The sequence below is a fragment of the Notamacropus eugenii genome, chromosome 3 (assembly GCF_028372415.1).
Source record: "Notamacropus eugenii isolate mMacEug1 chromosome 3, mMacEug1.pri_v2, whole genome shotgun sequence".
In the NCBI taxonomy this organism is placed as follows: Eukaryota; Metazoa; Chordata; class Mammalia; order Diprotodontia; family Macropodidae; genus Notamacropus; species Notamacropus eugenii.
Window position 1 is genome coordinate 200,595,392 of NC_092874.1, and position 18,359 is coordinate 200,613,750.

The window sequence follows — 18,359 nt, forward strand, 5'->3', positions numbered from 1 at the left end:
CTATAAGAGCAGCATCAGATAAGATCAAAGAACACTGGGTGCAGTCATATACAACACAGCATTATCAAAGTTTGGAAAGGTGTTCAACTGCTTATTACTGTATTTGCAAATTAACAGTATTTTATGAAGGCTCTGTTTAATACAACAGGCAGGGTTTCCAGATGTCTATCTGCTTTGTTTACTTCTCTATACTTCTCCTCCATGTAGATATGGTCAGCATTTCCAAAGGACAGGAAAAGGCACCAAGTAGTACATTTTCTTTTGGGGAGCTCATGGAATCAGAACAGCAAACATGCCAATTCTTACTTCCGTATCTTAGGACAGTAGGAGAATCAAGAAGTCAGTTCTCTCTACTGATATTTAGCCAGAGAGAAGACAAATTTGGTGGAGTTAAGTTCTTCTTCAGATAACGTTGCAGTCATAAACAGGAGAGGTAAAAAGGACTCCTCTTGCTTGTCAACATCTAATTTTGAGTATTAGTAGCAACTTATTTGGCTTTTTACAGATCAGAAACATGAGATCCAGAAAGATGGAGTAACTTGCCAAAAGCTACAAATACAATTGACAGGGCCTAAATTTTAACTTACAATTTCTGAATTTCAAACCACTCCCCATAAAATGACTAAGGATTTAGAAAGGACTCTTGTATCAAATATAAATATGAGGTATTTAGTTATGTTAAATACTTTAATAGAAGAGCAACAGAGATTTCTCAGGAGCTGGTGACTGCCTTTAATATACTGATGTGTATCCCACAAAATAATAATAATAATAGGTATTAACAGCTAACACTGATATGACATTTGCTATGTCACAGGCACTATGCTAAGTACTTTACACAATTACTATCTCATTTGATCCTCACAACCACCCTGAGAATAGGTACTATTATTATCCCCATTTCACAGATAAGGATACTGAGGCAAACAGAGGTTAAATGTCTTGCCCAAAGTCATAATCTGAGGCCATATTTGAACTCAGGTCTTCCTGACTCCAGGCTCAGATCTCTATCCACTACACTACCTCACTCTGAGAAAAAGAAGGGGGAGGGAGACGGGGGGGAGTAAATGAATTGGAATTAGGCTAAAATGCAACTACTCCCTTCACAAGGAGTCAGGTCAGCACACAGGGGAAAGGGATATGAAAATAACTGAAAACTTTAGAGAAAAATGGTAAGAAAAGAGCCCAGGAGGAGCTGATATAGAATAGAGGAGTAGGACAAACAGTCATCACAAGGGCCTAAGAACAAGGCCCATTGAGAAGACATCAATAAGAAAATAAAGTCTTGGATACAGAGCTCATATCAACACTGCCCCAGTTTGTGAGGAAGGAGGCTGTGCAGGTAAGAGTTTATGATGGAAACCAAAGGAAGAGAACTTATGGTGGGGTGGAAGGAGTAGATCCAGAGAACTTTGGTTTGAATCTATTTGTTCTTCCAAACAAGTTAACTCTTATCATGAAGAGAATGGACTAAGTGGTCTCTAAGGCCCCTGCCAGCTTCATTTGATCTTATGACTTCACTCTTATAAAGAACAAAAAGGTGAAGGAAACAGTCAAAAAATATTTAATAAGCACTTACTATGTGTTAAGCACTGTGGTAAGTGCTGGAGATACAAAGAAATACACAAACATTTCTTGCTCTCAAGGAGTTCACATTCTAATGAGGGAAACACCATGTAAATAAGTAGGTCCATACAAGATACACACAGAGCAGATAGAAGGTAATCTCATAAGGAAATGCACAAATAGCTGATGGGATTGGGGAAGGCCTCCTGCCTGTGATGTTGGGGCCAAGTCATGAAGTAAACCAGGAAAACTAAATGGCAGAGGTGAAGAGGGAGCACATTCCAGGCATGGGAGAAAACCAATTCAAAGGAAGAGACAAGACACAGAGTGTCTTGTGCAAGAAATAGCATGTAAGTCAGAGTATGTAATGGAGTTATTAAGTGTAATAAGCCTGAAAAGGCAGGAAGGGGCTAGGTTATGAACAAATTTAAATATCAAACAGAAGACTTTATATCTGAGTCTAGAGGTAATATGGAACCAGTTGAATTTATTGAATGTGGAGTGGAGTTGCAGGGGAGGTGATGGGGAATGTTACATTTCAGGAAAAACATTTTGGCAACTGAATGGAGGATGGATAAGGCAAGATCTGAAGCAGAGATCATTCTAAAGGCTATTTGAATAGTCCAGGAAAAATTAATAAGGGTCTATACTGGAGTAGTGACTGAATGAAGAATAGCAAACAGATATAAATCTGTGTGTGTATGCATGTATGTATATATAGATATATAAAGACACAGATATATGAGAGACATAGAACAAGATTTGGCAACGGATTGGTTACGCAGGGTAAGAATGAGGAGTTAAGGATGACATGAAGAATAAGTGCCTGAGTAAATGGAAAGATGGCAGTGCCCTCAAGGATAGTGCTGCCACCACTGAGGAGGAGTGGCAGCATCTGCAGGTGGGGCTCTTCCACATGGGGAAGTCTGTCAATGTCTTATGCCACAGTTTCCTAGTGATGTAGAACCTGGGGGAGACCTCCATTCCCATGCAAGGTTTCACGCTCTTTGGCACAGTCAATGGCATGACTGCTCTGGTGACCTCACCATCAGAAAGCTGATACAATCTCCTCTTGGACATGCAGAACTGATTCAATAAAGTCATCAAAAATGTTGGCAAGACTGAGTACTCCCTTTGGAGAACACAAGACAGAGACAGCAACAGATTTCATTGATGGAGATCTGATTGAAAGTTTCCTGGATATCAGCTGGCCCAAGATGCAAGAAGTTATGGCTAACTTGTAGTATGATGACAACAGTGGTATGAAGTGAGAAGCCACCACAGATGACCTGATCAAGGTTGTGGAGAAGCTGACTAGGATCCATGAGCCAACTGACTAGGACCCAACCTTTCTAGAAACTCTCTCCATGTTTTGCACCTAGAGTCTTCCTCTACCCTCTTCTTTCTTTAGCAGAGAGAGGGACCTTTTTTCAAGTCACCTGTCCACAGTCCCAAGAGTAAGAGTTTGCCCTGTGTGGAAGTGGGGTATTTTTTGGAGCTTAAGCCCACTCACTATGGATACTGGAAATGGGCTAGAGGGGTGACAATATTTTCATGTCTAGGGTTTGACCTGTCCCACAATTCAACTGTCACCAGGGACCACCAAGCCTTGGTCCTGGCCAGTTGTCCTCTTTCATAGCTCTTTGGCTGAAGGGAAGATCTGTGACTCTCACTCAGTCATTGTTCTCTAGGATCTTTGTATTTGGATTTTCTGGAGGTGGGAAGGTGGGTGGGGTTCACTGTCTTTGAAGTCAGATCCCTCCTTTTGCCTTGCCTCTGAGAGCTTCACTTGTTCAGACCTTGACCACAAGGCAATGGGGTGACAGAGATCTTGGATTATACCAAGAGGAAGACAGGGCTCTCTGTGGGAGCTGCTACCTTCAGAGACAAGGAAAGTGGGGGAAGCAAATGGGTTGTTGGTTTCTGACTTTTAACAATTAAAGTAGAATCCAAGAGGAAAGTAAAAAAATGGAACAGTTGGCAGGAGGGGAGGGTTTGAAGAAAAGATAACAAGTTCTTCTTTAGGAGTGCTGAGTTTGAAATGCCTATGGGACATTCAACTGGAGATGTCCAAAAGCCAATAAAGGATACAGAATGGAAGCTCAGGGAAGAAATTAGGTCCAGATACCTAGATTTGGTAATCACCTGTGTAAGTATAATCACTAAACTCATCAGAGCTGAGAAAGCAAAAAAAAGGGAGAAAAGACACGAGGACCCAGAAGAGAGCTTTGAGGGACACCTAGAATTAATGAGTGTGGCAGAAATGAAAAACTAGCAAAGGAGACTAAGGAATACTCAAATAAACAGAAGGAAAAACAGAAGCATGCACTATCATGGAAACCCAGAGGGAAGAGTATCCAGATGGAAGTGATCAACGAAGTCTACAGAAAGGTCAAGAAGAATTAACATTGAAAAAAGGACATTAATTTTGGCAATTAAGAGATCATTAGTAACTTTGGAAAGGGTAGTTTCAGTCAAAAGGTAATTCAGAAGTCAATCTGCAAAACATTTAGAAGAGAGTTGAGAGGCAAGAAAATAAAGACACATAGCAGACTGCTTTGTCAAGAACAGGATGAGAGATATAGAACTACAGCTCTGGAGTTGGAGGATGAAGTAAGAGGTTTTTAAGGACAGGAAAGGCATAAGCATATTTGCAGGCAACAGGGAAGGAACCAATAGGTGGGAGAAACTGAAGATTACAGAAACTGAAGACAGGGTAGGGTGGGAGGGAGAAGTAATACACGCAGTAGAGTTAGCTTTGGCAAGGACAACTTTTTCATGTGAGATTGGCATGAAGGAGGAGATAGTCGCAGAAAATGTTTAAGTGGTGTGATATGTAGAGAAGGGAAGAAGGAGCTCTCAGCAAATGGCCTCAATTTTTCAGTGAAATATGAGGCCGGATCTTCAGCAGAGAAGGTGAGGGAGGGATATTGTGTGGAGGTGAAACAAGAATACTTAGACTGTGGAGTTGCTGCTGTGGAGTAGAATAGTGAATTGAGTAGGAAGGACTTGGAATAGATGGTAAAAGTAAAGGTGGACTGGACAAAAGAAACTTTCATAGCAAGGAAAGTGCAGCACACTGAAAAAGGGAATGACAAATAACAGCACATTGAAAAAACTGCCTGATCCTCTAAATCTGAGCCAAAGTGAGTAATACACAACTATACAGTATACGTTTTATACTCCAAATTCTCTCACAGTATAATTAAATTTAGGTGTCTAACAAAATGTTTTCCACACAATGCTTGTTGAATGTCTGAATTACTGACTGTGCCTCTACTAGAGAATGAGTAGAAGAAAGGAAAGCCACTGAAGAAGGCAGTAAAGTGTAGAAAAGTTGAGATACAGGGCTTCATTTATGACAGAGAAATCATCTCCTTTTTACCTTAGGGAAACAATACTACACAGTTAGCCTGTCCATTTATGTGCCACAGCACTTACTGTGGCAACAAAAAACAGGAATCAAAGTGGATGTGGATGTCCACCAACTGGCAAATGACCCAGCAAATCATGGTTTCTGGGTAACATAGAATATTATTACACAGAAAGGAAATGACAAAAATGAAGAATTCAAAGAAACACTGAAAGACTTGTAGGAAATAATACAGGACAAAGAAAGAAGAACAAAAAGAACAATATACACTATGGCCTCTGTAATGTAACTAAAACCATACTTTAAAATGGCTGAACTCAAGTTAATTGAATTGACTCATCTCGGTAGAGGTGGAGGGCCAAAGGGACAGAATGTGGCACATCCTCTTCAGAAAGCTATCAGTCTCTTTTGCAAATGCTTTTCTTTGTTATCAGGCAGGATTAAATAAGGAAGGCAGTACTGTCAAGAAATGACCAACTTAAAAAAAAAGAACATCAACAAGACATTAAAAAAAAGGAAAAGTTAACCTGGAACCTAAGAGGGTGAGCTTCCTCTTTATCTGGAGTTGCCCTTACCCTCTGGTCTTGCGTAGGAAGGGGAACTGCCCTGCTTTTTCACTCAGCTTTTGGAATAACTCATGTTTGTAATGTTTACTATGTTCTTACCAAAAAAATAATCTGGCCCAGGTCACCCATGGGTCGAAGGTAGGTGAAATCATAAGGTTCACAACGATAGGGGACGATCACCTGTGATCCCATGCGCCCTAAAAAGGCAGAAAAGATGGGCTGAAATAAAGAGCAAAGCACAATCTACTTAGCTATGAGCACATGCAGACAAATCATGGATGTCTACTGGAAAGAGTAAACTGGGAAAGGACTGTTAAAAACTTTTTCATCTTAGGTTCCCTGCAGCCATGTTGAGGGGAAACTGGTTCAATCCAACTTGACCAAGTATATTTTGTAGTCTTTATTACCACTCTATCCTTCCATTCAGAATGGTCACTAGCCCCTGGATTCAACCCACATTGAAAGTGTGATAACACTTAACTAGGAGGCATACAGGCTAGGTAGGCAGGCAGAAGGTATTGTAAAACATCCTACAATTTTCTTTTGTTGTCCATTCTTGGACCACTCCTTACTATCAGGAAACATAAACTCCACAAAGGAAGAGAATTCTGTTAAAGCAACTTAGGAGTAATACAGAACATTTCTGGAAAGCAGCAAAGGCAACATACACAGAGTTCAGAATTTTAAACAGGTGATCCCATTAAGTGGAAGATGAACATCTTAAAGAGACTATACATATGCTCAAGCAAGCTTACCAAGGTGATTGACAACATATCGACCCAAAAATCCTGTTGCTCCAAATACAGTAGCCACGATCCCACTGACTGAAGAGCGTCCACCTTTCCCATGAGGCATAAGAGCATGATGAAGCTTGCGGTGGGACTGGGCAAGAAATACAGATGTGGCTACAGCAGTAATGCCAGATCCTTAAACATAATAAGAGAGAAACCAAAACTAAGCCAGAAGTAAACATGGGAAAGAATATGTATAAAAAGACATTTCCCCCCAAGACGCTCCCAAGCCAATCCCTACTCATAGCTTGTTAATAATGCAGTCAGCAAGCTTTATAAAGTGTCTGCCATATGCAGAGTACAAGCTAGGCATTATGCGGCAATACCTAAGAGCTATTAGATTGCTCCCCTTTAAAAAAGTACAATATTGATAAGACTGAACTCATGAAAGACAACAACAAAATCTTACTCCTATGCTCTTTTCCCTGTCCCTGTTGTTTCCATCTACCATGCTCAGTCTAACATTCTAAATATCATTAGCACCTGCTTTCCTTCCAATCTATGCCCTTCCATCATTCTACACCTTTATGCTGATCAGTCCATTAACACTATAGCTAACAATTATTCAACCAATAACATTCTCCTCTGCTCCATTTTTGCAATACGCTGGCATGATTATACCTTAGATTTCTCTATTCTTTTTCCTACTTATATTTCTTATATTAGCCTAATTCTATTATACCTATAAGGGATATCAACTCCCTATTAACAGTTTTTATTCTGTCCTTTCTCAATCCTCATTCTTCTTGACCTCTCTTCAGACTCTGACATTGTTAATCTCTCCTTGATACTCTCCTCTCTAGATTTTTGGGACCCCACTCTCTCCTAGCACTCTTCCTACCATCGGACCACTCCTTCTCAGTCTCCTCTGCTACGTCCTCATCCAGGTTATACTCACTAACCATGAGTGCCCCACGGGATTCTCTCCTCCCTCTGTATTATTTAACTTGGTGATTTCTTCAGTTCCCATCAAATTCAATTATGATCCCTATGCTGATGATTTCCAAATCCGCCTACTCAGCCCCAACCCTTCTACTGACCTTCAACTTCACATCTCCAACTGCCTTTCAGACATATCCCTACTGATGTCCAGTAAACATCTTAAACTCAACATGTGCAAAACTGAACTCATTGTTTTCCTCCTTGAGTCTCTCCCCTTCCAAACTTCCCTATTACTATTGAGGGAATCACCCTCCTCCCAGTAATCTGATCTCCTGAGTCACTGACTCCTCACTATCTCTCACCCTCCTCCCAGTAATCTGATCTCCTAACCTGAGTCACTGACTCCTCACTATCTCTCACCATCCATATCAAATCTATTGCAAAAGTTTGTAGATTTTACTTTTGAAATATCTCTCCAAAATACCTTCTCTCCTCTGACACTGCCACCTCATACTCATGTCCTCTGTTAGGCTTTCAAAAGCCCTTCATAACCTAGTTGCCTCCTCCCTTTCCAGTCTTTGTACACCTTCACACTCACTCCCTTACACATTCTTCAACATGGTGACACTGGCCTACAGGTTGGCTTCCTTGAAGTCCCAGCTTAAATCCTTCATTCTATAGGATGCCTTTCTCAAATCCTCTTAATTCTCATGCCTTACTCCTGTTAACTATTTCTTATTTAACCTGAATATAGTTTGTATACACACAATGTGTGTGAGTGTGTATGTAAACAAAGATGCTTTTTCGGTTATTGTTTCCCCTAATAGATGTGAGCTCCTTGAGGGCAGAGACTGTCTTTTTGCCTTTCTTTATATCGCAGTGTTTAGCACAGTTCCCGGCACACAGTACATGCTTAATAAATGCTTATTGAAAGGGTCAACTTTACAACTAGTTTTTTGACTTCACCCCTCAATAAAAACTGCTTTCTCTACAGTTACCAATAATCTCTAAAATGTCAAATTCTTCTTGGACTCTTTGCAGAATTTGACCCTACTGACCAACCTCTTTTCTTTGAGATACAACACCACTGTCTATTGGTTCTCCTGACTATTCTGAGTCTCCTTCACTAGTTTGTCATTCACATCATAAGTCCTAATAGAGCCAAAGCTCTATCCCTGTCCCCCTTCTCTTTCAATTCTGACACTTAAGTGTCAGAGACACAGTGTCAATGTCCTGGCCTCATCAGTCAGGATTTAATTATAATCTCTATGCAGCTGATCTATACATTTAACTTATCAATGCTGAATGGACATTTTCCTACTCATGTTGTATGGGCATCCCAAACTCAACCAGTCCAAAATAGCTTCTTCTCTTTCCCTAAAAATCCACTCCTCTTCTGAACTACTCTATTTCTGCTGAGAGCAGCACCATCCTTTCAGTCACCAGTTATGTATCCTCAATCATCCTCTACCCTTCTGCCACCTTCACTCTAAACATCCCATCTTTAGTTTCTGAATTTTCAATCAACAAGCATTTATTAAATACCTAATGTTCATGCACTGTGCTAAGGAATAATAATAATATGTAACATTTCTATCATGCTTACTCTGTGCCAGGCACTGTGCTAGATGCTACTATTAACCCCATTCTACAGATGAGGAAATTGAGACAGAGGTTAGTAACATGCCCAGCGTCACACAGATAGGAAGTGTCTGAGCTGCATTTGAACTCAAGTCTTCCTGACTCCAGGCTCAGAGCTCTATCCACCTAGCTTAAGGAAAGGAGAAGAATTTGTTCTTAGGAACTAAGTATATAAAGACAGTGTATGAAACAAGTCTTACTCAAATGGAGCTTACCTTTACTGAAGTATAGACTGAATGAAGAGGATAAATAAAAACAAATTCAAAATAACTAAATATAGAGGAGAACGGCAGTTGGGGAAAATCAATCAATCAATAAGTATTCATTAAGCACTTATTATGTATGTTGCCAGGCACTGTGGATAGGAGCTGTGGATACAATGAAACAGTCTTTATTCTTAAGGGATATACAAGAGTACATGTAAGTATATACAGAATGTACACAAAGAGAATAAATACAAAATAGTTAATAGAAAGTAAACAAAAAGCTGAGTAAAAGAAAGTCACTATCAGTTAAGAAAGTCAGAAAAAGATAGATGAAATAAAAGCTGGTTTTACAAAATGGAGGTGAGGAGGGAGTGCATTCCAGGAATAATACTCAGACAACAGTGCCAAGAGATAGAATGTTGTGTTTGAGAAACAGAGAGAAGGGGAGTAATACATAATAAGGCAGAAAAGAAAGGTTACCGAAAGGCTATGAAGGCCTTTAAAGGCTAAAAAGAGGCATTTATATTTGATTCTATAAGAGGAAGGTAGTGGAGTTGACTGACATGGGGAGTGACATGGTCAATGTCTGCTTAAGAAAAAATAGTTTGATAACAGTATAGAGAATGTCCTTCATTCTCGAAGAGGACCAGGACATGACTAGCAGTTGACTTTGAGTGAGGGAGGGCTGTGCAAATATTCATCAGGACAGGAGATGGTCCAGGATGCAATGGAAGACCCTGACCCTTTCAGGATTAGGTCTTATCACAATCTTACTTTGGGTGAGATACACCCCTTCAATGAATATGCTTCTCTAAGTTACTCAACTTCAATTAAAAAAAAAAATCAAACTGGGAGGGGCAGAGCCACAAGGTTCCTGGGCAAAGAGAAACAATTACAAAGTATTGTGGAGGTAGAAACAGCAAGATTGAGCAAGTGACATAGGAATAAGAGAGAATGAACAACTACAAATAATGTTAAAGTCTCCTCTAACTGTCCATAAAGGGAAATGAGGCAAATCGGGCACGATCCACGTTCTTGGTGAAGCCATACTGACTCTGAGCGGTCAAGCTCTCATTTCTAAATGCTCATAAACCATCCTTTAAAAAAAATGTTCCAGGTCAAGTTCAAGGGCCAACTGTTTGCTGACTCTACCCTCTTCCTTTTTTAAGGGTAAACCTTTGGGAATACAGAAATGTAAAAGGACTCTGTTTTGAAGAAGCTGATGGTCCACGGGGATGACATTTATACAGATAAGTAGGACGTAAGGTGGAGTGTGACAGGGCTAAGCTAATACCCCCCTAACTGCGCTAATCTAACGTCCCCACCCAGGAGCTGACGGATGGATGGATGAGGATCCAGCGGGCAAAGCCTGAAACAGGTACGACAGCGGAAAGGCCGGTGAAGCTCCTGCGGGGAGAAACGCGTCCTAGCCCGGGAACTGAGCACCAGCACGGGGATGCGCGGGAGGAGCACGAGGAACGGGGGGTCGGGAGCACGGATTCGCTATTTAGGGCGTGACCGTGGCCGAGTCGCTGCCCTCCGGGGCCGCAGTTCCACTCACTGAGAGGGGAACGGGAGCTGATGACTCTACTTCGAAGGGAAGGCAGGCCTAGGCAACAACGGCTCGAGCACCAGAAGACGGAGTGAGGATGACTCCAGGGGCTGAGGTCAAAGAGGCAGAATGGGGGCGGGGGCAGACTGGGAAAGGCCTTGAATGCCGAGCTTCGTTTACGTCTTAGACGTGATGGGTTTGGGGGCAGAGGACGGACAAGGTCGGCCACCCCGCGCTCCCCTTCCTTCCCCTCCCGATCAGCTCCCCTCGTTCCCGTTCTCTTCCGCGGCCCCAGGGCCGGACTCGGGCGTCCCGGAGGCGACACGGAGGTCTGGGTCAAGTCAGTCTAAGGAGGGAAGGACGGCCCGGGCCCAGTGAGGCCGCGAGCAGAGCGGAAGCGGTTCGGTTCGAAGCACCGCAGCCCAGCCGCGGGTGACACTTACGTGACATTGTCAGGACCCGGGGACGCCGAATAACCAAGGCCGCCGCCATGATCTCCCACAATTCCACTTCCCCCGGCCTCCCCAAGAAGGTACGGCTCCCGAATGAGGCCAAACTACCTCCTCGCGTTTCGTGTGCGACTGCGCAGTGGTTGGCTCCGCGGGAAAGAAGATCCGATCCAATAAAGGACGAGATTTTTGTGCGCTTGCGCGGGAGCTAACCCAGGCTAGGGGCATATTGGGGCAAATCTATGCTAAATCTGGTTGAGGGCGGAAAAGAAAGATCAAAATCAAGAAAAAAGGTTGCGAAAACGTGTCCCAAAGAAGCCCCAGAGGGACTAAAAAAAATAGATTATTAGAATGTATGGAAGGGACGCGGAGGTCGGGCACTGGTGGATTGGTTGTCGTCCTTCGTTCTCGGAGAGGACGAAATTGACATCACTGTGCCAGAGTCAAGATACAATGTATCCGACTGTGGCTGGTCACACCAATAGTAGCTTGTAATGCTCTACCACGTGTCAGGCACAAATACTCTGTGTGGACATTTGGGGTGAACACTACATATGGGCATCCCGCGTTTCTTTGAGCTGTCTCAATTCTGTTTTGTTCATAGAGCACAACAGCTTCTCTGATGAGGGCCCTCCGTGATGACTGGTCCTGTGCCAGTGTCTCCGGTGTCACACAATCAGTTCCAAAATTCTTAAGAGGGATCTTGAGAGTGTCCCTTTATTGCTTCTTCTAACCACCAGGTGCACATTTGCCCTTTATGAGTTCTTCAGAAAATAGTCTTTTTGGCTAGCATAAGTTTTGCATTCAATATGACCAGCCCATTGGAGTTGGAGAGTTTGAATGCTTGGCAGTTCAGTTCTGAGTGAGGGCCTCAGCGTCTGGAACCTTATCCTGCCCTGCTAGATGATCTTCAGAATCTTCCTAAGACAATTCAAGTGGAAGCGACTCAGTTACCCCGGGCTGAGATAGTGTCCAGGTTTCACAGGCATACCACAGTCTAATACCTCTTCTCTCCCATGCTTTTCTTCAGTCACTAAACATTCTATATACCAAGCAGGCAGTTGCTGCTCTTGAGGAACTTGCTCCCACAGGCTTAGAACCCATTGTTAAATTTTCAGTTTGAGCATGATTTACACACCGGATACAGACAAGTACTACAAATCAAGGTTTTGCTCCTTACCTAGATTTAAGAAAGTAATGGAGACAATAATAATGCAAATTAAACTTAAAAGTAGGTTCTATATTCATATTTTAAAAAATACTCTGTCATTATTGATTAGAGAAATGCACATTAAAATAACTGAGGTACTATCTCATACCTATCAGATTGGCTAAAACGATTGAAGGGGAAAATGAAAAATGTTAGAGTGGATGTGGAAAAATTAGAACACTAATACTTTGTTGGCAGAATTGTAAACTGATCCAACCATTTTGAAGAACAATTTGGGATTATGCCCAAAGAATTATGAAACTGTGTATACTGTTTGATCCAGCAATACCACTATTGGGTCTATTTTCTGCAGTGATCAGAAAAAAAGGAAAATATATGTTATAAAGTATTTTTAGCAGCTCTTTTTGTGAGGGCAAAGAACCGAAAAGGGAAGGAATACTTATTAATTGGGTAATAGGTGAACAAGTGGTATATGATTGTGACGGAATACTACTGTGCTGTAGGAAATGACAAGGAAGTTTGATTTTAGAAAAACGTGAAAAGACTTACATGAAATAATGCAGAGCAAAACAAACAGAACCAAAAGGATGTTGTATACAGTAACAGACTGTTGTTTGTCCTTCATTCTCAAAGAAGACCAATGACATCAGGAGGCTGATGTTTTGACTTGCAACTGAATTGGGTTTAGGTGAGGCAGGGCTGTGCAAAGTCATCAGCCTCACTCTGTCCTCCAGGGTCATCTGAGTCTAGTAGCAAGACGTAGATCAGGACAATTAAAGAAGACCCCAGCTGCAATGGGAGACTTTGGCTTTTTTAAGCTAAGGTGGTTGTCAAGTCTCAATTTGTCTGAGGCAACACCCATTCAGTGATATTGTTTGAAGAGTAATTGTGAACGATTAAACCATTTTGAGTAACTTGAGCATTCAAATCAACTATGAAGGTCTTATGAAGAAAATATACTATCCACCTCCAGAGAAAGAACTGATATATTGAGGTATATATTGTATGGTTCCACATATGTAACTATATCAAAAGTTAGCCTTCTCTAATGTGGGTATGGAAGGAAGGGAAGGAAGGAAGGAAGAGATACAACTTGGAACTCAAAATGCAACAAAAATGTAATTGTATTTTAAAGTAGATTCCGTGCACATTTTTTACCATAAAAACATTTATTCGCAAACATTTGCCAATACATATCTGTAAGGAACTAAAGTTGAAGGTTACCTAGGTCATCCCCATAGATAACACCCAAATCCCCATCAGAAGCTTTGTTATGTAGGCAAAATCAACAAACCTTGACAACAAATTGGATATTCAATAAATTGGATATAAATTAGAATGAAGGATAATGAGGAATCAAGAATAACTCAAGTTGTGAACCTAAAAGACTGGGAGGGTGATGGTAATATGGAAGTTTGGAAGGGGAAAAGATAATAATATCTAATTTGGAGCGTGATGTTTAATTTAAGATGTGTACTGGGCTTCCAGTTTGGAATTTCTCAAAAGCAGTTGGAGGTGAGGGCTAGATCGGTAGATTTGAAAATTATCATCAGGGAGATAGTAATTGAATTGATGGGAGCTGATGAGATCACCAAGTTAAAAAATGTGGAGAGAAGAGAAGGCCCAGGAAAGAATCCTGTGGGATATGTATGGTTTGTGGATGTGACCTAAATAAGGCCAGCAAAGTAGGCTGAGAAGGAATGACCAGATAGATAGAAGAAGAACCAGGAAAGAGTAGGGTCCCAAAAAACTTAGAGAGAAGAGAATGTAAAGGAGTGATCAACAAGGCCAAAGGCTTAAGTTAAGAGAACTCAAGAAGAATGAGGAGTGAGCAAAGGTCACTGGATTTGGCCATTAAGAGATCACTGGTAACTTTAGAGAGAAGGTTCAGTCTGATGATGAGGTCAGCAGCTAGACTATAAATAGTTAAAAGAAGAGAATGACAAGAAAGGAAGTGGAGGTACCTATTGTAGATGGCCTTCTCAAGTAGTTTAGCCACAAATGGCCCTCCTGAGATAAAAGCCAATAGTTTGAAGGGAGGGATAGATCAAGTGAGAGTTTTGTGAGGATGGAGGAAACGAAAGCATGTTTGTAGACAATGGGGAAGCAACAAGTAGGTAGGAAGAGATTAACAATTAGTCAGAGAGTAGAGATGATAGAGGAAAAATCTGCTGAAGGAGATAGGATGGAATGGAATCACTTGTGCAGGTAGATGAGCTTGCCTTAGCAGGGAGAAGGGCCACCTTATCATGTGAAGTAGAGGTAAAGATGGAGATAGTGGAAGAAGCTCTTTGAGTAGTAGAAGAGGAAGTAGAGAGGAGAACAGGAGGTTCTTGGTGAATGGCCTCAGTTTTCTTCAGTTAAATAGGGGAGAAGAGTCTCGGCAGAGAAAGTGAAGGAGAGGAAGCCATGAGAGGTTTAAGGAGCAATTCAAAGGTTTGGAAGACTGGCTGGAATAAGTAGGATAATAAGTTAATTAGGGAAGTGTAAAAGGATTCCCTAGAATCAGTGGAGGCCCAGTTAAGGTTATATAACATAAATTTGTAGTGGATCAATTCAGAATGGTTGCATGATTTTCTCTACCTTCATTCAGTAGCACATGAAGGAGCAGAGAAGATGGTGGAAGTAACTTAGGACTGAATTTTGCTGGGGCACAATCAGCAATGTAATAAGGGGGTAAGGGACTCAAGAGTCAAGGGACTCTACTCAATGTAGAGTTGAACTGATTCACCAAGAGGTTAATATGGGGAGAAGAAGAGAATGTGGATAGTGCAGATGTGATAGTCTAGGAGAAAACTGAGGGGGTCAGGGGAATTGAAGGTCAAGGTATGGATGAAAAACAAAGTTTGCTATGAGATGGCAGAGGACTAGATGAGAAGCCAATAGATTATGACCAGATAAGAGGATTTCTGAGTTCATGAACACAGAGGTATGAATTTGTGGATGAGAGCAAGATCAAAAGTGTGACTATACTTGGATGTGGCTGAGGTAGGGTAGGGAGTAGGTCATGGGAGATGAATATGTTGAACTGGAAGATTAGGTGCTTGAGGGAGTATCTGTATGTATATTGAAGTTTCCTAGTGTGAGGACAAGAAATGGGGAGGAAAGATTGTGAAAGAGGTACTGAACTTATTGAGAAAGAACATAGAGTATCCTGGAGTTTATAGACAACAGCTACCAGGATTTTGATTGGATGGTAGGAGCAAGAACTTGGAGCAGAAGGAATGGTGATACTCTCCTTCCCCGAAGGTAGAAAGACAAAACTGCAAGCTCTCTCCTCACTTCAGCAACAGGAGACTGGTATGATGGAATGGCACTTCTCCTCTTCCCACAAGAGGCTGGAGACCATGTAGAAGATGTACAAGACACTATGGAAGGTGCCCACTTCTCTGCCAACTCCCACCAAGAGACCAAGCAAGAGATTCATGGAAATTAGGCAGGAGACCCACCAAGCACGATCCTGAGGCACTTTCCTCTCCTCTTTCCTCCAGAAGCTGAAGATCAGTCAAGGGCATGATGAAAGACATCTATCATGTCCCTCTCCCTGTCTTCTCTTCTCCAGGCCAAACAATCATATTTCCTTCAATTCATCTCAATAATGTGCATTCTCCTGTCCTCACCTTCCTGGTAACTGTCTTCTGAACATACTCAGCTCTGTAAAATCTTCTAAATCAAGTGCCCACAACAGAGTATCATACTCTGGATGTGTGTCCTGCCGGCTCTAAACCTATAAGCTGGTGACCAGAACCAAGAGTAGCACGAACTATCTCACCTTCCTTCTAAATGAGAGTTAAACTTGAATTTCTTTACTGTGCTGAGTCCAGAGAAAATGACCTGAGAGGTCATATGAAGCATTCCATGAAACATGAAAACAGTTTTCCAGCCTTAGCCTTGCCTGAGGAAACTCTGTTTATTAGGCTCTTCCAAAGCACCCCAATTCTTTCAAGACCTTGTTTTATTTATTTTGTAACCTGGAAATATTTACATGAACTGATGCTGAGTGAAGTAAGCAGAACCAGGAGAACATTGTGCACAGTAATAGCAATGTTGCATGGTGATCAACTAGGATTGACTTAGCTCTTCTCAGCAATACAATGATGCAAGACAATTCCAAAAGACTCATGATGGAAAGCAGACTATTTCCACATCCTTTGGGTTTTTTTCATGTTTTTTTTCCTTTTGTTCTGTTTCTTCTTTCACAACATGACTAATGTGGAAATATGTTTTACATGATTGCACATGCTAAGTCTATATCAGATTGCTTGCCGTCTTGGGAAGGGGGGAGGGAGAAAAATTTGGAACTCAAAATCTTATTTAAAAATTAATGTTGAAAATTATCTTTACATGTAATTGGAAAAAACAAAAATACTATTTGCATTTTTAAAAAAGTCCTTAGGTTTTTTTAAGAGAGGAAAATGGGAAAACATAGGTAGGTAGGTAGGTAGATAGGTAGATAAAGCATTCATTAAACACTTATTATGTGCCAAGTACTGTACTGTTTTAAACATTGGGAATACAATGTGAATAGGAGGACTTTGCAATAATTTAGGTCAGAGGTGATAAATTCAGGTGGAAGTGATGTGAGGAGAAAAAAGGGGTCATATGCACACAAATGGAGGGATAAAGGGGCAACAAAAGTGAACATGTCTTAGCCCCTGTACTGAGAATCTCAAACTTCTGTTGTTTTACTTCTAGGCTTCGTCTCCTTCCTTTCTAGTTTATTGGCAATTATGAGTTCAACAGGAAAAGTGGAAAAACAAGTAAGAATGAAGAGCAGAAAGAAATATAGAAAAATCTTTATGAGATAATGCAAAGAGGAAAGGGCAAATCCAAGAGGTAGAATAAATGTTCATTATGACCTTACAAGAGGAAAAAGTGAATGGGAAATAATGGACATAAAATTCTGATCGATTATTAGAAGGAATGACTATAAAGTTCAGAGATTTTAAGCATTGAATTTAATTTAAATGTAATGGTAAAGCAACTTCCCTGTAAAATGAGGGCCTTGTAGTCAGTGAGTCTAAAACTATTACACCGTGATCTAATTGGATGTATTGATTAAGTTTAAAAGGAATCAGTCTTTTAAAAGAATGCAGAGATATGGGTGCCAAATACATACTTCAGTTATCTCATATTCATTGCCTTATAGCTCATTTTTTTAATTTTGAACACATCATCAGCACATAATTGTGTTGAAAACATCCTGTCTAATTAGATATATTTATAATTAGATATAATTAGATAATACTGACCCTCTGTGACTCAGGGCAGCTAGGTGGCTCAGTGGTTAGAGTGCAGGGAGTAGAAACTCTTCTTCCTGAGTTCAAATCCGACTTGAACCACTTATTAGCTATGTGACCCTTGGCAAGTCACTTAATCCTGTTTGCTTCAGTTTCTCATCTCTAAAATGAGCTGGAAAAGGAAATGGCAAACCACTATATTATTATTATCTTTGCCAAGAAAACCCCCAAAATGGGTCATGAAGAATCTTACATGTCTGAAAAATGACAACATGATTTCTGAAGATGATAGGGCTCAGAGAGGAAACATGTAAGCAGTTTATTCTTGCTTAATTTTCATTATTCATTCATGTTTACTATTTTATGTTTTTTTTACTTCTACTTTTGAACTTCAAAGTCTCTACATAGCTCTGGTCTTTTCGTCAGAAGTGCTTGGAAATTCTCTATTTTATTAAAGGTCTATTTTCTCCTTGTAGCAATCTACCATTTTGTGAGGCAAATTATACTGGGGAGAAGGAAGGTCAGGGGAAATTATCTCATTTGTTTAGGATGTATAATTAATAAATCTATACAAACAAGGAAGAGAGGGTGGGAGAACAGCTGATAATGTGAGTAATGAGATGGCAAAAAAACAACAGAGAGAACAGAGAGGTAGAAGGAAAACCAGAAGTGAGCATCCAGGAAAGGAAGGATAGTCAAAATGTAGCAGATAAGTCAAAAAGGATGAGGACTGAGAAAAAAAATATTAAACTTGGCCAATAACAGATAGTGATGAAACAAGACAAGGAGGTGCAAAATCTGAGAGCTACTGGTTTAATTGGTTAAATATATATAGTCAAGATTTAAAAGGAAGGAAAGAGGTCAGAGTATCAGGAATGACCTAAGAAAGTACTGAGGGGTAGAGGGATTAAAGGTAATGACA

General features: G+C 40.8%; 1 protein-coding gene across 1 annotated transcript in view; it reads right to left on the reverse strand.

Annotated features, from left to right (window-relative positions):
* NDUFA9 (NADH:ubiquinone oxidoreductase subunit A9) overlaps positions 1-11,188 on the reverse strand; it is a 28,879-nt gene extending 17,691 nt beyond the window's left edge. The window contains exons 1-3 of the mRNA XM_072653982.1: positions 11,021-11,188; positions 6,261-6,431; positions 5,605-5,702 (exon numbers count right to left, since the gene is read on the reverse strand). Coding sequence (XP_072510083.1) covers positions 5,605-5,702; positions 6,261-6,431; positions 11,021-11,069 — 318 coding nt within the window. The 5' untranslated portion in view covers positions 11,070-11,188. The remainder of the gene's footprint in view (positions 1-5,604; positions 5,703-6,260; positions 6,432-11,020) is intronic.
* Between the last annotated feature and the right edge of the window lie 7,171 nt (positions 11,189-18,359).